Here is a 25,197-nt window from a genome sequence, read left to right as displayed (position 1 = left end):
TCTAGTTAAGTCAAACCTTTATGTTATACCAGATTTCCAACAGCCGTACATCGCTGCACCAGACACAGCACACGTGGACAGGAGTGTAACGCTGTCTTGCTTCAGCGTCTTCAAACTTCACGGTCCAGATGATGTAAAGTTGATGGTGTCCATTAACTGGAGAAGGAACGGTTTACTTGTAAATGACAGAATAGAATACAACGTAACTCGGGGGAACCATGCGTGGGGCTGGGGAATGACATACTACAGAAGTATCCTCACTGTCAGTGACGTCAGCACAGCTAAGGGAGATAACTTCCAGTGTCAGGCTGTATTAGGACCGAGGGCAGTGTCAGGATGGAGTGAAGTGTATGCACTGGTTAAACAATGTGAGTCAAACTTGCCTTACACTTTGAAATGTAGACGTACGATAATGTTGCAAATACTTTTGGCGTGTTCGTTATCTGTATATACCAATTAAGTATTCCTGGCAAAACCGCCCATTCACAAAAAAGTGACAGAATGGAGATCTGATTTTGATGGGTCCACCTCTGTCACCTAAAGAGGAAAATGCTGAGTTGCCCAGAACTATTTCGTTATTCACTGATAAATGAAATGAATTTCGATTGTGTAACATTTCACTTATGTACAACATACAGACTTGGCCATCTTTAACGAGATCAACGTAATGTATATATTAATGATATACTTATGCTATTGCAGCTGGGTCTAATGAAAACTACACAGTAGTCCGTGAAGGACACAGTGCATTCATTACTTGGCAGATGACGTTGGTTGATGAGGAGTTCCTTGTAAGGACACCTAAAGATACATGGCTCTTTGATGTAAACTCACCTAGGTTCTACATCTATAATCACTACCGAACGAGAGTCAATATAACGAAGATAACAACGTCAGCCGATTCTGGCATCATTCAGTTCTGGCTGCACAATGCAACATCCGAGGATGCGGGGAAATACCAATGTTCCACACGGCATGTTGACCCCATTCCCAATTGCTATCACATGTTGTATGTACAAGGTAGGTACACTAGTTCAAAAGCATTACCAGTGACGTATGTGTCTGCGACATAACATTTTGCAACTATTTAAATGTCATCTCGATGATATAGTAATTCGTGTTAAGCCATGATCACTATCGAATGTATTGCTGATAATCTGTGTGCTTCTGTACAGCAGTTGTTATTCGAGGTTGTCTGACTGGACGTGCCGGACCATCAATCACTTGATTGTCTGGTTAGTTTACCGGCCGCCGTTGCATGGCTACAGAATTGATGTCAGGAAAACATATGTGTTTGACACGGTTTGTGTTTGACTTTTTATATTTAGCAGTGTAATTTGATATTATGTGTTGTTAAGGAAAACCCGCTCACTCATACATCAGCATCGTTGTCAACACCAACAACATCGTTTTGACATGCGAAACCAAGTCTTCCATTGTACCTCTGGACCATGATCTTAGAATGATATACACGTGGCAGAGAAACGGACACGAGGTTGAGATTGGTAGGAGGTTCCATACTTCAGGACAATCCCTTGCTGTGACTGATGTAAAGAAAGAGGACCAGGGTAACTATTCATGTCAAGCTACAGAGGAAGGTCTTGCATCCAACTGGAGTGATGAAGTCGATCTCCATATACTAGCAAGTAAGTGTTGTATGCAAGAACCAGGCAGATCGTAGAACTGGCTTGCAGTTGATATCATAAATATTCCATCATGTCCTCATCAGCGTAGATCCTCATTGATCAATATTATGTTCAGTTATATCAAGATTCTTTGAACCTCACGCATGGTGCAATAGGGTGTCAAAAGAATTCAGTATAAAGGCAGTCCAATTCAGATTGAACAAGCTCAAATATCTTGACGTGAGCCAACCCATTGCAGTTGGACAAGTAAGCATCTATGGTGTTTAAAGTGTACAAAGTCACATAATACTTTTTTGACAGTATGCTTATTTGAACAAGTAACCATGATTCATATAGAGGTCATTGGAAACATATTAATTCTGAAATGCATCTCTCAATAATATGCACGAGGCGTTAACGACTTATGTCGTTATTTACAATTCCCACGTGCACTTTAATGTAAACAGCACACAGTGATTGGTTAGCTACCCGTTCCTCATAACAGCACTGTCCTCCTGAGAGGGTACGTAAATCCCAAAAATGTATAAGTAAATGTATACTTACCAGGATTTATTCAACGTAGTATTTTTTGTGATGTTAATTTTAGGTAAATGTTCCTACAGTCGTCAGCGACTGAAGGGAAGGTGTAAATCCAACTAGGGACCAGGTAGCAAGTAGGAAAGGTACTATAAGTCCCCGTGGTCCCTAGTATGGTGATCTACCTTCAGTTATTGGCGATCTATAGCCTGGTTTTATATTGTAGCGTTCTCTATAGTTAAACTGTTTGATATTTAATTACTAGTTTTAAGTATATATCTGTATCAGACTAGTTATATTTTACTGTTCTTTGCAGTAAGGTGAGTATATAAGTTTGCTTTTTTCATGTACAAATTTACAACTTTCAGTCACGATATGGCTGAAATACTGCCAATGGGACTTTAAATTTTAACCCGCTCACTCGCTCAAAACAACACTTTGTTTAAAGGTATTGCCACATCGTCAACATAAACGTCTACGCGTCGTGGCTGTAAGCATGTCGCATGATGAATTCCCTAATGGTTACTGCTCACGATGTCCTACAACTCAAAACAAATTGACATCACAAAATTAATGGTTGTTTCATATTGAGAACCTTAGGAATTATGGAACACATATGGCATCTTCAAATCAACAATGAAACATGAACGTGTCTTACCATCTATGGGACAACTTGTTTCAAACTGGCCACATGTTGTGAGGCATCAACAATGCACCAATAAAACACCAAGGACCTAAATATGTATGTTTTAATTAGCATGGAAATGCTAATTCTCACCAGTAAGGGAAACGTACAATCTAATTGGACTCAAACATTAATCTGAATCAATTGTAAGTGGAAGTATTGACACCAACAACTTCTAACCATACGTCAAAGTATACCTCCACCAAATGCATAAATTCAGCTACAATAAATACTGAATTAACCTTTCAACAATTAAACATATTTTTGTACTTTTCCCTTTTTATATTAAACCAAGTGTAACTAACCTGTAAGTCACCAAAGTCAAAATCCTCCATCCATGACTTTCCATCCACCTTGCCAGGTTGGGAGAAAGGCAGCAAGTGAACAAACTTCACACTTTCCAAATGCAACTAAATTCAACATCCAGTCAAGATGCAGTACATCTTCAGCCAATAAAAAAAAGGACAAGACAACAGACCTGACCTCCTTAAGACTTGGCTACTTTGCATAGGAACGAATTTTGACCCATGACCCAGTGGTGACTATGAATAAATTATGGACTTGGATACTCTCGCGTAATAGTCATAAACACATGCTTATGGCATAGTCAACCCAGTACACTCGACTCTGCCATTGGTAGATATTGCACATGAAGTTTGAAAAGGCTTCGTTGTATTTAGTAACGGAAACGGATCATGAATGACTATATATGCATTCCTAGTCTACTTTAGCCACATTACATTTTGTCACAAGGGGGAACGCCATGGATTGCTTTATTTGCTTTGTCGTGGCACATCACAGTTAAAGCTGTATCATTCAGCTTTGGCAAATTCTATAGTCGGCGAACTGTACATGTCAGATCCACATGTCAGATCCACATTTAGTCCACATTTAGTATACATACATGCATGCATGCATGCATGCATGCATGCATGCATCCATCCATCCATCCATCCATCCATCCATCCATCCATCCATCCATCCATCCATCCATCCATCCATCCATCCATCCATCCATCCATCCATACATCCATACATACATACATACACGGCTACATACATACACGGCTACATACATATATACATGCATACATACATATATACGTACATACATACATACATACATACATACATACATACATACATACGTACGTACGCAGAGATATTCATAAAATTATACACAAAACAATACCCTCACACAAACATACTATCATGATAAATCGGCGATAAACTAAATCCACGGACTCATCGTGGCTACATGAATGTTGTGATTTTGTCATTCGTAACACTATTCCAATACAACAAATATGTTTCTTTGTGTCAAGGGGCGTCTGTTTCTTGGTGATATTGTTTCTCTAATGTATTTGCATATACGTATGTTAAGAAAGTCATGACGTATGTGCCTATTAAGTTACAAATGTAAGAAGATTACATGGTTATGACTCTTGTTCATAGGTTTCTTAAGGTACTACACCTTTTGCTTCAAGAATGCATTTATTTACATTTTGCTGAACCACTTTCTTTGTTGTATAACAAAAGAAACTGTGTATTTCCTACAATATGGGAAAACTCAAAATGTTAATCCTATTTTCAAAAATGGAGATAAATCTCACCCAACTAATTTCAATTTCCATGAACATAGCATTTTAGGTAAATTCCAGTCGGGTTTTACTGCCAGTCATTCTACAGCATCTCAACTCATAGAAACTGAGCATAATATATACTAAGCCCTGAGCACAAATCCCACTCTGGCTATATGGGATACCTGTTTTGACAGAATCTGGCTAAGTGAGAGGACACCATGGAAATAAGGATGTTGCAGGTGTTTCCACTTGCATGTGCATCGTGTTTTAATGTTGATTTAGTGCACTCGTGTAAACCACCATATGCAGATATGGGATTGTTTGCGTCGGTGAGAGTGAGAGAAGAAATGAGAATAAAATTTGTTTAGATTGGAACTCAAATCTCCGGTGTGACGGCAGAAGCGATGTCCTGAAGTGTCTGTATTAGATAACGTCAGTGATACCTGCGTAGCCGGGATATATAGGTCCTCGTGTTATAACTGTTTTAACGTCATACATAGTTATAACGTCATACATAATTAGAAATAGACATATGAATTCCACATGCAATATCAAAAACAATTTGACGATTTTATGAAATCTGCTGACTGTCATCAACTCTTATCCACCACGATGTTCTGAATGTTCTGTAAGTGCCATTTCCTTGATAACAATGCATTTTTCCACCAGGAAATGAAGTTGGAGAACTTACAGTGAATGGAACAGAGTACATAACTGTAAAAGAAAATCAAGTTGTCGTCTTCAGGTGTATGGTTGAGGATTATCTATCCCCAGATGTGTGTCTTATTCAGGAAAACAGCTTAGCAGCAGCGAATATGTCCAGGACACAACAGGATGTGTATGAACATGTTATGGTTGTTAGGAAGTGCTCTCAGCTTGGGCTGTATTCTTGTAGAGCCACGAATGTTGCTGGTACATCACAAGAGAAACAACATACATGTGTTTAGATCTTAAATTCATACTTTTTGGTAATTCAGTTCATCAGAGTGTAGAACAAACTCAAATGCTCGGTATCTCATGCTTCTATATTTATATTGCGTTGTCACTAAACAGTTTACTATTTTATATACTCCCTAACTAGTTTTAAATATGATGTTGTATTTGTTATACTGTCCTTTGGCGACAGGATTTTATAACCTCTAAATATATTTCAATTTTTTTATTGCTGTATATGGCTGAAATATTGCCGATGTGACGATACATTTTAACTCACTCACTCATACAGACGATGCATACATATGCGCTTATCACGCTGAAGCTAAATATTCGATCTATCACATGGGTGCAATATGTGAAGTACAATCGTGGTGTCATGGATGATAATATGAATGTACACATTTCCTTTCAGGAACGCCACGTGAACAAGCATCACATGTTCTTGTGACCAATGGAAAGACTCCTTCAATCGTCATCAATATTACTCTGTGTTCTTACCCAGCACCATCAAAAGCAAAATGGTGTTCTACACAGTCTGGGAAGTTGATGGGCATCACTGACATGAAGAAGTATCACCTGGCAACCAAGAATATGAATCACAATGTATTTGAATATTCGCTCATCGTCAATTATATCTCCGATGGTGACCTTGGAGTGTACATATTCAGTGTGGAATACAATAAACAAAAATAAAATTGATGATCCTTGCGTCGAAACCGGGTATTAATTACTTCAATTCATTTATGAAATTTTCAAGTATCCGAAATTTGGTGAATCGCTATGAAATACAAAGTTAACTATAAAGTTACATGAAGCATATTCCAGTGCAATGCTTGCATTTGTACGGCTGTGACATGTATTTTGGTGCACTTTCAGGTACTCCAGAATCAAGTCTTCCTCTGGTTGTTGGTTCTTCAGTCGCGGCTGTGATTGAAACTGTGGGCATAATTGCTGGTCTGATACTTTCACGACTCAACCAGCTCAGACGTGAGATAAATGCTGTTTGGAATAACTTTAACTATCGGTCCAAGTTATTCCAAACAGCATTTGCTTAAGTCTTAAGTTGTCATACATAATCTATCCCGAGAGTGAATGCACGTAGGCACGATTATAGGTTGACAGTTGCATTCTGCAAGTGAAACATTCTGTCTTCTTCGTGTGGTGAAATATTGAGATACGATATTTGTGATACTTCAAAGCATTACGCCGCGAGTACGGGTCTGTTACGTGATGAGAAAGATTTCCTGTTTACATTTACATTACATTTAGCTTTTGTTTCTGCTTGTTTTCAACTGCTTATTATGAATAAATACACTAAACGGCTTTTTGTTTGAGTTTGTGTGTCAAAGACATTAGATTTTGAATCTTGCTTGTCACAAGCATTTCAAAATGTGTATTTTTGTCAATTTAAAGATATCTACGACACTGCAGCAATATAAAACACGTGTACACTCAGGCTACTGACGTGTCCACTCAAGATACCCACGTGTACAGTGAAGCTACCCACGTGTACACTCAAGTTAGTCACGTGCACAGTGAAGCTACGTACGTCTACACTCCAGCAACCAACATGTATACTAAAATTAACTAATTTTACAATTACGCTACTCACGAGTATTCTCAAGCTTCCTACGTGTACCTTTAAGCTACACACATGTGCATTCAAACTGCTAAGTATACACACAAGCTACTCACGTTTATACTCCAGCTTCTCACGTTTACACTCAAGTTACTCACGTGTACACTCAAATTACTCACGTGTACACTCAAGTTACGTGTACCCTCAAACTTAACACGTGTACACTCATGCTATTTACGCATACATGTACACTCTAGTTACTCACGTGTACACTCAAGGTACTACATAGACCAGTAAGGGAGTTATGTTAACTTGACATGTCATATCCTCATTAAAGTAAACTTCATTCAGTTCATCTCCCTCACGTGGAAGACAAAATCTGAACATTTGACACAAGAACGGAATTATGAGATCAGCACATTGTCATTCAACATAAAGACGAACATTTAACACAAGGACGAAATTATTAGATAAGTTCATTGTCATTTAACACAAGGACGAAAATATGAGATCAGCTCATTGTCTGGGAAGTTTATATTAAAGGCGTGTAAGCAGAATAGTACACCAGTATTCTGACAGGCTAAAGACAATTTCACACATTTTCGACAATATTTTGGCCTATGTTGTATATATTTGAGCATATGCACTCACTTTAGCTTCCTAATTATGCAAGAAAAAACACATATTATCTCTTACGACATGCCTTATTTAGATAACTGAAACCTCGAGACAAACAGATTCCAAACAGGGAACACTTGCTAAATATAGAATGTAAACAATTGCTCCGTACATCAAAAAATCGCAAGGACAGTGTTTGCGGAACTGGTTTCAATCTTAAGTTGTTTTTGCCTAGGACTGAGTTCTGTTTCCAAAGGAGTCGTAGGATATACATAAAGAACGATCCAAGGGACATAACTCAATTGGCTAGAAATCCTGTATGAATGCCTAAGAAGAAAACCTCATACCTAAATGTATGCCCAAAACTGTTTTCTACATGGAATAAATATCGCAGCTTGGCATAGTGAATCGCGACACCTCAGACACGAACAATAACACATTATATTTACAGTGTTGCCCTCACATACGTTGGTACATCATCCACATTCAAATTATTTATGTTGTAAATAAGAAATGGTGTTTGTGTCCTTGCTTTCGTAATGAAGCACTAGGGCACCTGTCTGTGCGATACGTTTAAAGACACATAATGTTACCTTTTATATGTATTATGTGAGTATGGTTTGGAAGGTCCAGTTTGAGCAAGATGTCAGTTACATCTCTGCATATCAGCTTACGGAAAGAGTTCCTTCCGTTCCCCAACCCTAAACCTCACCCTAAACCTAACCCTAACTTAAATACTTGACTTAGAGTCATGTTGTGAGTTCTCTAGTAATTGTTGTGTTAAGTTTTGTTTATAATTTTAGTATATTTATAAATATTATTTTGGATGGGGGAACGGAAGGAGCTCTTACCCAGCTCACTTCACGGCATATGAGCTTATATCACTGCACATCAGCTTACACCACTGCATATCAGCTTTTATCACTGCACATCAGCTTACATCGCTGTATAACAGCTTATACCACTGCACATCAGCTTGTATCACTGCACATCAGCTTAAATCGCTGTATAACAGCTTATACCACTGCATATCAGCTTGTATCACTGCACATCAGCTTACATCGCTGTATAACAGCTTATACCACTGCATATATCAGCTTGTGTGACTGCACATCAGCTTACATCACTGTATGTCAGCTTATACCACTGCATATCAGCTTGTATCACTGCACATCAGCTTACATCGCTGTATAACAGCTTATACCACTGCATATCAGCTTGTATCACTTCACATCAGCTTACATCGCTGTATAACAGCTTATACCACTGCATATCAGCTTGTATCACTGCACATCAGCTTACATCGCTGTATAACAGCTTATACCACTGCATATCAGCTTGTATCACTGCACATCAGCTTACATCACTGTACGTCAGCTTGTATCACTGCACATCAGCTTACATCACTGTACGTCAGCTTGTATCACTGCATATCAGCTTACATCGCTGTATATCACCTTATACCACTGCTTATCAGCTTGTATCAGTGCACATCAGCTTACATCGCTGTATAACAGCTTATACCACTGCATATCAGCTTGTATCACTGCACATCAGCTTACATCACTGTACGTCAGCTTGTATCATTGTACATCAGCTTACATCACTGTACGTCAGCTTGTATCAATTCACATCAGCTTACATCACTCTATATCAGCTTATACCACTGCATATCAGCTTATATCACTATATGTCAGGTTATATCACTGTATGTCATATTATATCACTATATGTCAGCTTATACCACTGCATATCAGCTTATATCACTGTATGTCAGCTTATATCACTGTATGTCATATTATATCACTGTATGTCAGCTTATACAACTCTATGTCAAACTGTCCCGTAAACATCATACAGATGTTTTTATTATTGCATGTAGACTGTCCTCAACAAATGTACTACACTCTGTTTATTGTGATGCTCTTAATGAGATTTTAGACATTTATGATAACCTCTGTCAGCTTGGTACTACTATTATCATGGGTGATCTCAATGCAGATATATGTAAACACCCCCTATCTACACGGGCCAAGCTTCTCAATAACATGGTACTTGATAGATACCTTTCACATGTTGTTGATGCAGAACGATCCAGAGGACCCGGATTTACATGTCGATCCAAAGATAACCTCTCTCAAAGCCTAATCGATTATTTTCTTGTTCCATCTTGGGTTCAGGGCTATGTTACAAATTGTGAAGTGATAGACTCATGCCCTTATTCAGTATCCGATCACTTTCCTTGTCTTATGTCCCTTTCAGAACACGTCCTACGCCGTGATGATTTTAACCAAAACCCTAAAGTCCCAAAGTGGAACAAAGCTAACAGGGACAACTTAGATATGTTTGAGTATGAAGTAGAAATATATCTCAGTTTTATATATCACCAAGGCACACAATCTACAACTGATCATTGTCAAGTTATAGAAAACCATTGTCACATTATTACTAACGGCCTTATACAGGCCAGCTGTAAATGTATCCCACAAAGTACATTCAAGCCTTATCTAAAGCCATACTGGAAACAGGGTGGTTTAGATAATGCACACTACCGTATGAGAGTTGCTCGTAGAGCATGGGTTAACAGTGGTAAGCCCAGAGGTGACGACTCGGATGTATTATTATCATATAAAACTGAAAAGTCAAACTTTAGACGTCTGCATCGAAAATCTAAACGATCTAAAAAGCATGGGATTTTGACTGAAATTGAACATGCAGCTGAATTTGATATTAATACCTTTTACAAAACTGTCAGAACAAAGATCCACAACTGATGTTATAACCACACTTAACTATGATAATGAAAATGAATCAACACCTGCTGGTATATGTAGATTGTGGGGTAAATATTACTCGGACCTAGCTCAGTCACACACCTCACAGATGTTTGATGATGAATTTAAAGATGAAATATGTCAGAGGGTTGAATCTATTGAAGCATTAGATGACTATTTAATCGATGAAGGACTGGAAAGGGATTTTACAGATAACGAGATACGAGAGACTGTCAAATCTCTCTGCAAAAACAAATCTCCAGGCCCAGATAACATTACAAATGAGCACATTATCTACGGGGGGCAGGGTCTCATTACACACCTTTGTGACCTGTTTAACAAAATAATTAAATTTCGCTATGTGCCTTTTAACTATAGACTTGGTATGGTCATTCCAATCTATAAAGGTAAAAAGGAAAAATCCGATCCCCGAAACTATAGGGGTATTACTCTAACGTCATGCCTTGGAAAACTTTTTGAGACGCTATTACTTAAACGAATAGAAACTAAATTACTTGAAAATAATCCTTACTTCCCTGATATACTCCAGTTTGGATTTAGAAAGGAACATGGCGCAGTTATGAGCGTTTTTGCTCTATTGAAAGTATCAGATATTACATTGAGAGCAACTCTACAGTATATGCTGCCTTTTTAGATAATGAAAAAGCATTTGACAGAATATGGCACGATGGTCTATTTTACAAGTTACATCAACTAGGCATCCAGGGAAACATCTGGAAACTACTGCACTACAGCTATACAAATAGTTATGCTTTTGTAAGATATAAGGGTGAAAACTCTGAGAGGTATCCTATTAAGCAAGGTGTTGGCCAAGGCAGAGTCATGTCGTCCTGGTTCTTCCTAGTGTTTATCAATGATTTAATTTCTTCTCTAAGACAGGCTAGTAATGGCCTAAGTGTGTATGGTGTGAATGTTCCGACTATATTGCTTGCTGACGACACAACACTTGTTAGTACTTCACCATAGGGACTTCAAATTGCTCTCGACACTGTACATACATATGCTAATAAATGGCGCTTAACATACAATCCTGCAAAAAGCACAGTAATCATTTTCAATAAACGTAAACGTAAAGTTAAACCTGTAAACTACACTCTTGGCAATGAGAACATCGCACCAGCAGATTCCACTACTTACGGCGGTATACTTCTAACGTCTGATTTAACATGTAAATTTAGAATCGAAAAGTGCTGTCAGAAAGCAAGACAGAGTGTTAATTCCCTTAAATGCTTGGGGCTAAATAACACTGACCTACATCCAGCTACCAGTGTTAAGATATGGCAAAGAATGATTCTGAAAACAAAATTTTATGGCTGTGAACTATTGTTTGACATTAAAGGGCAGCAACTTTGGCTGCTAGAAAACACACAGCGGTACTTTGCCCGCACTGTCCACGGACTAGATAAGAGATCTCCGTCTGAATCCACTATTGCAAACTACATTGATAAAACTCCAGTTCTTTGGCTCTTTATGCAACGTTAGTTGTGACAATCTCATAAAACAATATTCTCTGCTTCCATGGCTAATACACCCCGAAAATCAACTATTTGTGGAGATCTTCAGTCTGTTTTGTGCAAATACAACCTTATAAACTACTTACATACGTACTTATACAGTGGTTCATTTCCCCCCCCAAACCAGTGGAGACGAATTACAAACAAACACGTACAAGAATATGAAGAACACATCTGGCGTAACAAAGTATCACTTAATGCAGGCCTGTCTCGTTACATGCGAGCTCATACATCACTGACATATCACATACTTTTGAACTTAGCATTTTTATAGCCTGAACACAGAGCAGCCTTGCAATTATGTTTGACACTTTCATCATTGAAAAAATGTAACAAGCACGCTTATGACTATGACAACCATGTGATACTACACTGTGAAAAATTATTAGGTCTCCGAAATAACTTTTTCTCATCTCTGATTGATCTACTTGATGTTGAAACCTATGTAAATTTTTAAATGTTGGAAGACGACGAAATGTTGTCAACTCTCCAAGGTGCATATACACAGTTCACACGATCCCTAGTGCGGGACACATACCATGCAAAGTATGTCTATCATTTGAAACAATATCTTGAGTTTGTATTTTAATGGAGGCACAAGTGACGCCATCCCTTTGTGAATGTTTCTGTACATATCAATTGTAAACTATGAATAACATTGTCCTGTATGTAAATATTAATGTGTTGTGTGTTTGATTGAATGCATGTATCAATAATCTTCGGATTGATTTCTGGAGGAAATAAAGAATATCTCTCTCTCTCTCTCTCTCTCTCTCTCTCTCTCTCTCTCTCTCTCTCTCTCTCTCTCTCTCTCTCTCTCTCTCTCTCTCTCTCTCTCTCTCTCTCTCTCTCTCTCTCTCTCTCCACTGCATACCAGCTTGTATCACTGCACATCAGCTTATATCACTCTATGTCAGCTTATATCACTGTATGTCATACTATATCACTGTATGTCAGCTTATACAACTCTGTGTCAGCTTATATCACTCGATGTCAGCTTATATCACTATATGTCAGCTCATACCACTCTGTATCAGCTTATACCACTCTATATCAGCTTATGTCATTGCATATCTGCTTATTTCACTGTATATCAACTTATATCACTATATGTCAGCTTATACCACTGTATGTCATAGTATATCACTGTATGTCATATAATATCACTCTATGTCAGCTTATATCACTGTATGTCATATTATATCACTGTATGTCAGCTTATACAACTCTGTGTCAGTTTATATCACTCTATGTCAGCTTATATCACTATATCTCAGCTCATACCACTCTGTATCAGCTTATACCACTCTATATCAGCTTATGTCACTGCATATCTGCTTATTTCACTGTATATCAACTTATATCACTATATGTCAGCTTATATCACTGTATGTCATAGTATATCACTGTATGTCATATCATATCACTATATGTCAGCTTATACCACTGCATATCAGCTTATATCACTGCATATCAGCTTATGTCACTGTATGTCAGCTTATACAACTGTATGTCAGCTTATATAACTCTATGTCAGCTTATATAACTCTATGTCAGCTTATGTCACTATATGTCAGCTTATATCACTATATGTCAGCTACTACCAATCTATATCAGCGTATATCACTGAATATCAGCTTATACCACTGCATATCAGCTTATATCACTGTATGTCAGCTTATACTACTGTATGTCAGCTTATATTACTCTATGTCAGCGTATATCACTATATGTCAGCTTATACCACTCTATATCAGCTTATGTCACTGCATATCTGCTTATATCACTGAACATCAGCTTATACCACTGCATATCAACTTATATCACTGTATGTCAGCTTATGTCACCGTATGTCATATTATATCACTATATGTCAGCTTATACCACTGCATATCAACTTATATCACTGTATGTCAGCTTATGTCACTGTATGTCATATGATGTCACTATATGTCAGCTTGAACCACTCTATATCAGCTTATATCACTGTATATCGGATAATATCACTGTATATCAGTTATTATAACTGTCAGCTTATATCTCCTCATGTAAGCTTAGTTATATGTCTGCATGTCAGCGAAGCGTATTTTTAATGACACGAGTGTTACATAGAAAACGGTTCATATTATGACTTGAGCACCAAGCATGCACATGTCACTGGTAATAGGTAACAGATTAGATGTTATTGGGGCGAATAGATTGCTGAAAGAATGACTAAGCTTAAGCCCACAATGTGTTCTCTTTAAGTATCGGTTGAAACGTCCACACTCTTGTGACCAAGACAACGGATAGTTATGTAGTATAACATTAATTCTGTTGACAAAGTGCATGCGGTCTCATGGTCACTTTCAACTAGTATAATTGAGAAGACCATCGCCACCGGAATACAATGAAAAAACATTTTGACTGAAGAAAGATAGAAATGAGTCCAGGTTTCAGTATCTGACAGTGTACTTAATCTGTAATGATGTCCTGTTTCTACAGGGAAGCTGGAAGGTATGCACCTCATGTATAAAGTATTTGCTTCGCTATTTTACATGGGTCAGATGAGGGGGAAAATCATTCTTCCTGTCTGTTTGTTTCCTGTTAACGTAGCCTTTTCCCACAAAATGTAAAAATCATTTGCTTGTTACGACGTACTTTAGAGGACGTTATCTTGGTATAAACGTATGTACACAAACTCCAATGAAGCAAGAGTGAAATGCATGTAGAAACTAAACCACGGTGCTCTGAGTTGTACAAGTCGAGGTAGTCCGCAACCTGTGAGTTTGGATAAGCAAGACATGTGCACGACTAGGCTTTGCATACACTTATGTGCTAATAGTAGGGCAGGATACGCCCATATGTTTCTGGTATCATGACTAACTGTTTCGGGGTGATTGATAACCACAGTCATATTGCACTAGGAGTATAGCTGAAATTGTTAATCGGGAAGATATTTTGTGGGAGCTGAAAGGGTTTCTGCCGCTTTCATTTACAAATAATAGTGAACAATTGATTGGGAGTGGTTTCACTCCCCGTCAGAAGGGAACACTTCTGAAAGGCTTCCCCGGCACCCGAAGTAAACAGAAGTTTGCATTTCACGTTTCATAAATAACACCGTAGAGCCTTGTGTAGGCAAATCGTCAAAAGTGCTGCCCTAACTGTGACATGCAATGTCCCTGACGCTGGCTAGAATTCGTTTGTTGTAGTTCCGTCCCGTATCTGCCCTGATTATGGTCGTAGTTTGTGGGAACCATACCCAGGCTTTATTTCAATGTGACAATAGTCCATTAGTTTCATACACTTAAGAGTAATTACTGTCAGGTTGTGAGCTTAAACTTGACAAATATTTCCCTTTGCTATTCTATAAACTTGTGAGTGGTGAATACTGTTGGGTTATCGTTTGAATGAAACATTGTCAATATTTCCTGTTCATACTTTCACATGTGAATAATATGCTTCACTCACAGCCATCTTTGTACAATACCGAATTAAATCTTTTTCCTAATGTGACCTCAAGAGTTTTCCGTTTCAGTTGTCAGAATTTGTGATCAATACCACACTGCTATACCCGTCAATGATTCTGCAGTTGGTGTATGTAAGTATTACTTTTGTATCGATGTGTTGGTCTAGACGTCACGGAGAACAAAGAGACTGTCACAAGTCTAGATATTTGAAATGCACTGACTTCCCGGCACACTCTTGTATGCATGTTCGCGTCAAATATGGCAATGCATTTGATTATTCAAATTTGCACTTCTCATAATTCCACAATGTCCTGGTCATTCGTTTCACACAGAGATAGCAATACATTTTATTTACGTTAATTTATTTTTTGGGAAATTAATTTTGAAAGAACTAGACAATCCAGTGACTGACATCATGAGCATCGATGTACGAATTTGGGATACGATAACATGTGTCACCCAAGTAAGCAAGCCTGACTACGCGATCTTGTTCGACTCCTCTTATTACAAGCATGAATTGCTGAAAACCATTTCAAACGGATCTTAACGGATAATACACACAACTTCAGTACATTGGATATTGTACTGTGTACATTGTCTCTTCCCTGTTGTCATACAAAATGTACTTGTGCTGTATGTTCAAATTTGAAGGACAAAAAAGGCAAATCAAGAAAACGGATACCTGCATTACCTTTGTTCACACGAATATAACATGAGTGTTCAGGGTCAAATGTTGTGCGTTGAACCTCAGAGATCAGATATTTGTACATACATTTTTGAAACATTATTTTATGTATGCAGACTCTGTGAGTTGTAGGTGCTCCCGGTAGAGCAGGTCATGTGATCCTCCCTGACGAACACCCGGTGTCCCTTTCCACTACTGATTTACCTTTGCTCCAGTGTAAACTTGGCGGATGAATAGTTCACACCGGATGACTTGTCTCTGAAGCACTCAACACATATGGACGTACATTAAGTTAATTTTGAATCTAAGTAGAACTTGTGTTGCAACAGAAGCAATAATTGTTTCAGCCTTGTATGGATTATCAGGTTGAGCCAAATGTAATGCTTTGCAGTCTCTAGTACATATCAAACAAGATTTGAAATATATCGCAACGCCCCTTTCGCTGTGTGTACTACAATTAGAGGTAAATGTAACGATCAACAATGAATTGATTAAAACATTCATATCAAGACTTATTTCCGAGAGAACGGCTAGTGTGTGTGCTTTGTGCATCTTCATATTAGGGCTGCCCATGTCTTTTCAAACCGGATAAATTTCTTATACCAGGAAACCAAAACAAGGTTATTTTAATCACATCGGGTCAGAGAGAATTTCTGGTCCTTGTTTGTAAGAAATGCAAGCTGTTTCCTGTCACCGTGGCGGCCTGCACATGCAGATCAAGGATTTTGAAACGATGTGTGCACTGATGATACTCACTTGACAGAGAGGAAAGCAGTTCACATACACGACAAACGTTAATAAACATAGGTATTATTTGATGAATTTAACATGGAATATCAAAATATTGCGGACATGGAAAACATATAGCGCTGAGAGTCCCTCTACCGGGTTTCAATATTATAACAAAAGAATAGCAGCAGCCGCTGCACGAATACATGTGCGTGTGTGCGTGTGTGCGTGTGTGTGAGTGAACATGCCTTTGTACGTGCAAGTATACATACGTGTGTTTGTTCACATGCTTATATTTGTGTGCTGAGGAGAATGTGTGTATATGTGTGAATGTGAGTTTGTTTTTATGTGTATGTGCGTGCGTGTGCGTGCGTGCATGTGTGTGCATGTGTGTGTGTGTGTGTGTGTGTGTGTGCAGGTCAGTGGCTGCGAATAAGCGATAGTGAATCAGTGGTTCTGATGCCGGTTTTTCACAGGTTACGTGTAAGTGTGAATGCATGTTACTCCTTGTGAATGGAGTACTGGAGTATGTGAGTTCATCGTTATGCGAGTGAATGTAGGAGTGTGCATGAGCACATCCGCGCTCGTGTGTTATTGTATGTGTATGTACGTACATTCTATTGTGAGGATCCGTTTCTAATAATCCTTAACTTAAAAGCCGACAGCGTGAATATGGACGACACCGAAACACTTTCAGTGGGACGGATTTCATGTGTTTGATTCTGTTCTATTTGACGTGTCAGTTCATGTGGGAATCTGGGTTCAGTTGCCAGTTCCGTAGTTGTAAGGTTCATACGCAACACAGGCTATGTTTGGGATTTCAAATTTAAAACTGCTTTGTGTGTTCATAGTTGTTAAGTAGTTGGTTCGATTTCGACGTTCTACTATTAACATCATTTGTGTGTCGAGCGGTGGGGTAGCCTAGTAATTAAAGCCTTCGCTCGTCACGCTGAAGATCCGGGTTCGATTCCCCACATCGGTACAATGTGTGAAGCCCATTTCTGGTGTCACCCGTCGTGATATTACTGAAATATTGCCAAAAGTAGCGTAAAAGGTAACTCACTCACTCACTCACTCACTCACTCACTCATTTGTGTGTCGGCACCATGTTGACACGTGTTGACCTGACGTGGTGTCATAGACCTGAAACATTTGTCAGTCTCTCCAGCACAGAACGGTGGATAAATATTCTGTGGTTTGTTATTACTGACCAAACGTTTGTTTGTTTCTTTGCTTGTTTGTATTGCCGAACTCAGCAATATTACAGGTATATGACAGTAGATAATCTTGTCTGGGCCACACTATCAAGTGATTGATATTATGAGCATCGACCTATGCAGTTGGGATACGAAGACATGTGTCAACCAAGTCTGCGAGCCTGACCGACCGATCCCGGTATTCGCCTCTTTCGACGAGCATATGTTGCTAAAGACGAATTTCTCACCCATGTCTTCACGTTCTACTGACAAAACGCTCGGGAATAGGATACAAGGGCAGGATTGGTAAACATTTCTTTGTCACCTAGGAAACAAAAGTGTGCTGATTGTCACCAACATCATTATGATTTGCTCATTGAAGGAAAAGTTAGTTATTTATACTAGAGCTTAGTTAGGCGCGTTTTGTACAGCAGGTGCCCCATGCACAAACGGATGAATCCATTTCCAGACAGACAGACAGGTTTATTCGGTAATTTAGGCCCAAGGCCCATAATACATACATTTGGCAAAAGTAAATACATACTGAGTAAAGCTAAGTAAAGTTTGTTTTACAGATAATCATTCCTTCTACGGCGAACTTGTGAAAGATATTTACTCAATGATATGTATATTGTCTGATGACAACAATCGGATGAAGGTTACAATTGTCGTTGGTTGAGTCAGATGTATTGAAAAACAATCAGATCTTTGTTGGGAATATTTTGGACATCTTAATAGAATATGGAGTTCATCTTCAATGTAATCAAGGCCAGCAGCATGACAGATGAGGCAGAGACGTTCATTATACGGGGTGTTTGTATGACGACCACATTCCACTGCGAGTCTGAAGTTACAGCACCGAAACTGAGTTATGATTTTACGTTGATTTGGTAGCAATTCACTGGTTAAATATGGTTCGACGCTTAAAGATGATTTAAATTGTGAATAGTATTTACATTTAGGTGACGAAAATAGTGATGCATGCAAGTTTTGAGTGAAGCAGTCATAGAATGTCTGTTTAAAAACTACCATGAATGTGGATATACAGCCTATGTCTTGAGATATCCATAAGAAACCAAATCCATATTGGAATAATATCAGCCTAATATGAGAAACCCATGTTGTTTTACCATTATCATCGAGAGTTTTCATCATAAGATATGCCTGATAAGGAAGTCTGTTTCGTGGAAGCTGTATCAGTCTGCACCAGTACTTGACTGCTCTTGAGATATATTGATACTGGAGGGGAGCTCTCCCACACTCTCCCAGATCCATGTTGTTGTTGGTAGTTTTACTAACTTTAAGAAATGACTTGCAAAATCTGGTGTGCACAGTTTCAATAATTTTACAGTAGCTTGTTCCCCATATTTCAGATCCGTAACAGAGTATTGGTGCAATCATAGAGTCAAATATCTTAAACAATTCATGATGGTTAATATATCCAAAACATTTTTGATAATGGTTGATAGAAAATATGGCCTTCCTCGCTTGAGACGATAAACAGGTTTTCGCTTTTGTCCATGATAATCTTGGAGTAAACACAATACCTAAGTATCTATACATATTAACACCCTCAATTTGTGTTCCATTTAAAAACCTCTTCTCATAATCCCTGAGTGAACCTCCATTGCGAAATACCATTATTTTAGTCTTTTCAGGTTCACCTTCATTCCAGTCTCTGCACAAAACCTTTCAACAACATTAATTTTCTTTTGGAGCTGCATAGCACTGTCAGATAGAGATGAGACATCATCAGCAAATAGGAGAGAATAAACATCCTTGGCATGTGAAGATATAAAAATACCTCTTCCACCATCATTCTCCAGCATTTGTGATAGTTGATTTATAAACATAATGAAAATTTGAGAACTTAAAATACATCCTTGCCTTGTGCCAACATTACAGTTGAAATAAGATGATAATCCAGTATCAGTTCTGACACAAGCACATAATGATGAGTACATCTTGATGATAAATTTCATAAATTTCCCCTTCACACCAATGCTCACAAGACTCTTAAACAATATTTGATGATTAATGCAGTCAAAACTTTGGTAAAGTCTATGAACAAACAATAAAATCACCCCTTCTTTTTTGATAAATACTTGGTTGCCATAGCTTGTAAGGTGAATATATGGTCAGTGGTTGAATAACCATGTCTAAAGCCAGCTTGACACTCTGATATTATGTTGTTGTCCTCACACCATTGTTGTAATCTGTTATTGATTATGGAAGTAAGAATTTTACACATTGAGTTGATCAAAGAAATACTTCTGAAATTGTTTGGGTCCAGTTTTCTTCCAGATTTATGCAAGGGGCAGATGATACACTTTTCCCAAGTCTCAGGGAAAATGCCATCTTCAAATAACTTATTGAAAAGTTTAGTTAATAACGGTGCAATATAACTTTTAGAAGCCTTGAAAAAGTCACCGGCTATGCCATCTGGTCCTGCTGATTTGCCACTCTTTATGTTTTGAAGACTAGAAAACACTTCATGTTCTGAAAAGGGATCATTCAACTGTGATGCCATGTTGTCTTTTATATCCTCGCATAAAATCTCTTTGATAACATTATTGGCAGATTCACAATATAAAAGGTTCCGAAAGTGATCATGCCATTCATTTACAGGAATATTAGGAGTCTCTGAACGAGAAACTGAATTTGATTTTAATACACTCCAGAATTGTTTAGGATCATTTCTTGAGTGACTAAGTTTTCTCCTTTGATCTTGAAAATATAAGTCTTTCTTCAGTTGAAACGCAGATTTGAAAAGTTTCTTTTGACATATATATGAATCAATGTTTTCACCTCTTGATCTGTGTGCTCTAAGAGCTGAGTATTTCTTTTGTTTGATATGCTCTAATTCGGAGTTGTTACGACGTAAATTGTAATAAAAACGCAAATTGTAATACTTGCAGTAAATTGTAATAAACTTGACGTAAATTGTAATAGAAACGTAAATTGTAATAAAAATTGTCGTAAATTGTAATGCGCAAATTGTAATAAAAATTGACGTAAATTGTAATACTTTTTGTTGCGGTAAAATGTAATAAATATTTACGTAAATTGTAATAATAGTTTTAATCACTCGTAAATACGCGGGTGTTTGTTTTTCGTTGCATTTCATACATCAAATAAGCTTGTTAGGGCGATAACTCAAGAAAGAAATGATGGATTTTGTTCAAACTTGGTACCAAGGTATATTGGTGAGATTCACCGACACAAGTGAAATGGAGTGACCTTGAGATAATTTTCAAGGTCACAGCAAAAATCTGAGGGTTTTGCAAACATAAAGATTGTTAGCTCGATAACCCAAGAATGACTTGACAAATCTTAGCTATATGACGAAAATGATATTCGTCCTGATATATAATCGATATAAACTGTCCTCTGTATCATGTCTTTTCGCAAATATCTTTTGAGGTTTTGATATGTATACATATAAAGTGGGGGTGGGTCGGAGAGGTGGGTGGGTGTTCTAACGGGTATAACTACGAGGGGCGTTCAAATAGTAGTCAGCCTCACCTAGAATGTGATATAAATGCAGCTGTTTTTATGTTTTATTTTTCTACATATTATCTGTCAGCCTAAGCAAATTGGTTTTGCTATGTTTCAGCCTCACGATCCCATTTTGTGAGACTTTGTATCTTGGCTTGGTACTCCCCAAAAACGTAAAATCTGCAATAAAATGCATCACAAACTTCAGGAAACAAAATATGCTATGTTTGAGATTGGTGAAAGTTGTCTAGAATCAAACTTATATATCAAACTGCACAAAAAAGCAATTTGAAACTACAATCGCTTGTTCAAATGACTCCCCATTCTGTTTACTGAAAGAACTCGAGAAAGAAATGATGGATTTTGTTCAAATTTGGTACCAAGGTTTATTGACTGGAGATTGGAGATTTACCGACACCACTTGAATATTGTGACCTTGAGGTCATTTTAAAGGTCACAGCGAAGGTGTAACAGTTTTGCACATGCCAAGCTTAGTAGCCGCGAACTCAGGAAAGTATTAATAGATTTTGATCCAATTTTATATCAATGTGTATTGGCGGGATTCCCCCAACACCAATTGATTGGGAAACTTGTGTTCATTTTAAGTTCACAGTGAAAAGTGTTTTTTTCACATGTCTAACTTTTTAGTGCGAAAATACAAGACAGAATTAATATGTTTTGCTTAAAGGTAGTACCAAGATGCGTTGGGAGTATCGTCTAACGCCAGTCGAATTCAGTGACCTTCGGATTATTTTCAAGGTCACAGCGAGTATTCTTGGATATCTCCAAATCTAATGGATGGAATTTGTTCGCATTTTGTATCAAGGCATCAGATGACAGTTTCGGTAACGTTTACATAATTTTCAGTATCAGACAGAGGATAATTGCGACATTCAGATATCGATATGTGGCGGGGGTAATAGCTATATGTCTGTGACAAACGCTTTGTCATTACTAATTTTCAAATTTTTGTTAGCATATGGTTTCTATAATTTCATGTTAATTTTACCAGCTGTGAAATTTTTCGTGACACGTCTTAAAAAAGCCAGAGATTATTTGTGTATGTTTCGAAAATTAGAGTTAATTGTTTTTCATTATGGAGTTATTATCGATGTTGACGCAAGGACATATTTTACGAGCAATAGTTTTCAATAATTTAGTTTTATTTCTATTACATTTTGAAGTTCTTCATAGCATACCCCAAAATAACAGGATATTATTTGTTTATGCATTGAAATGTACGTTTCTTTTTCTTCATTTTCGAATTATTTTCAATGTTGACGCAATGCCATATTTGAAGTTAATTTAATGTTTTAATCATATGTGATTTATTATGATTTATGTTTCGATCATACATTCATATATTGTGTTGTCATAGTTTAACCTGCTTCGTATTACTTTCTTCATCATATTACTACATATTATTGTGTTTTTATGAGAGGGAATTTTAAGTTACATTGGCTTAGGATATCATAAATCGCTGGTGCCTGGTTATTCCTTGCCACATAGCAGTCAACCTGTCTCCTCATTTGTTGTATTTGATTGATGCATTTAAAATAAAATGTAGAAATGATATTGAATTGCATCATTTGCTTCAAGGAATCGATCAGATGTGCTCGTTATCAAAGTAAAGTCACAACTTCTTTCTGTAAGGTATACAGTGGAAGCTGACACCTTAATTGTTATGGGTAGACCAAAGAAATCATTTATTTAGTTTCACCGATCAAAATACAACAAAGAATTCAACGGGTGGCGTTAACCTCAAAGAATGATAATAACAGTGCTCATAACATACAAGGGCAAATTTATCGGGGATAATTTGTTTTCATGCGATATGCACTGGGTAAAATATCACTTTGTCATGGTGACATGACATCATGAACAATATTATGACGTCTCGTTGCTTCTAAGCCGCCTTCTAAATACAACGATGACGGGAAGCCTGCCTTTGTTGGAAAGTAGATTATCGCGTAATTTCCACAATTAAAGACTTCGTTAATAAATAGAAAATTATATTCGTGACCATAATATGCTAGGTTAACGAGCTAAATATCGGCATACCCTTTCTCTGATTTCGAAAATACCAAGATTTAGGCAGTTGTGTTGTAAACTGATATTTATCTTCTATAAAGTCGGCTATATTCAAACCATGAGAAATGTCGTCAAATAATGTCTGATGACAGTTACCAACGTCCCAATAGTGTGCATATATTTTAGAAATCTATAACAATAAAGCACAACCTCACTACTTTTTTTGAGAAATGACAAAGGATTAATCAACCATATTGAAAGGTTTCCAGGGTTGAAGAACGAAGCTCATTAAAATCTATTGCCAGCTCCCTTTTAGAGACTGATAAAAGTTTCGAAAATGTGGGTCATAAATGCATGAAAGTTTTTATTGTTGTCCATACCCGTTAGGCCTCCTTCTCTACATGCATTTGAGATATAACCGTTAGAACCACCACCACCCCCTCTATGTCTTAAAGTATGCTAGATATACCGTTAGAACACACCACACCACTTTTCTGCCCATTTATTCAATTGGGCTAAATCATAGTTGAGAGTTGCTTCTATGGATTTTACATATTTTCCCGCAACACCGATTGATGTGTCATCGGCCAACATTATTGTGATATTTTGTAAATTTCCAGGTAAATCATTGATATATACAAGAAACACAAATTAACCAAGGGCAGATCCTTGAGGAACCCCTGCAGTAACATTTAGTTTTTCATAATGTTCCTTTATCAGAGACACACTGTCGTCTATCAGGGCCCGGTTGTTCAAAACTCGGTTATCTTTTAACCAGACGTTAAGTACATTTAACCGACTGTTAACTAATAACAGAGGGTTATCTTGTTGTTCAAAACTCTGTTCACTTTTAACAGGCTGTTAACGTGACGTTAAGTTAATACACCTAAGGACCGCCGCTAACTTTTTAACAGTGTGGTTAACTCGCAAATGGTGTTCATGGCTAACACTGCTTTCATGATGCCAGTTCAGCAAAGAAAGGAAAGGGTGTATCGTGGACTGGACTTCGATATTGGAAATTATTCTGACGAAGATTTACATACGAAACTGTATCTATGCACATCATAGGAACTAAAATACGTGTTGTACAAGTACATGATGCCTACGTTTCATCTTTTAACACTTATGGAAAGGTTTATACATGTATATGCTTTACTACACTAAATGTGTGAATTTCTTCTGTAAATATTTTTCAAACAAACACTTTCAAAGAATATAACACGTACACCCTATACCCACGTATGATATGATATTGAACAAGGCTACATGTAGATAATTAAATTAGTTTCATTAAAAAATATCCGAACGATTACATTATGATACTGAAAGTGTAATCGGCGGGATATGGTGATTGTGTATACTCCTATTCTACCGACCTTCACCTCAGAGAAATTGCCAAATACACTCCCCTTTTAAGATAGAGAAGAAGCCAGAAATGCCGATTATTACCGTTGTCGTTCTGCGTGATTTTGCGTCAGTCAGGGCGTCACGCAGCACAGAAACTTGATAGTTTCGTGTAAACACATCACATTCCCGTATTGTATCTATTTTTAATTTCCTATTTCTTGCTACTATGCTCTTTCCATGCAAATGGGTGTCTGAAAATTTGAGAAAATCCTACACAGTGTAAAGTCTGAAATTTTCTTTGTTTACATTTCAAACAGGTGTTGTCTTTCGAGCACAGCAGTTGTTTCCACCCCCAATATCTTTCGTTTCACTTTATCTAGACACTTGGTA

At 37.6% G+C, this 25,197-nt stretch overlaps 1 protein-coding gene across 1 annotated transcript in view; it reads left to right on the top strand.

The window, feature by feature from the left end:
• Positions 1-25,197, top strand: part of LOC124274005 — a 64,239-nt gene that overhangs the window by 4,246 nt on the left and 34,796 nt on the right. Inside the window, exon 3 of the mRNA XM_046709337.1 lies at positions 33-368. Coding sequence (XP_046565293.1) covers positions 33-368 — 336 coding nt within the window. The remainder of the gene's footprint in view (positions 1-32; positions 369-25,197) is intronic.

The sequence above is a fragment of the Haliotis rubra genome, unplaced genomic scaffold, assembly GCF_003918875.1.
Source record: "Haliotis rubra isolate DU_JTF1 unplaced genomic scaffold, ASM391887v1 Scf187, whole genome shotgun sequence".
Classification (NCBI taxonomy): Eukaryota; Metazoa; Mollusca; class Gastropoda; order Lepetellida; family Haliotidae; genus Haliotis; species Haliotis rubra.
This window is presented reverse-complemented; position numbering and strand designations above follow the sequence as displayed.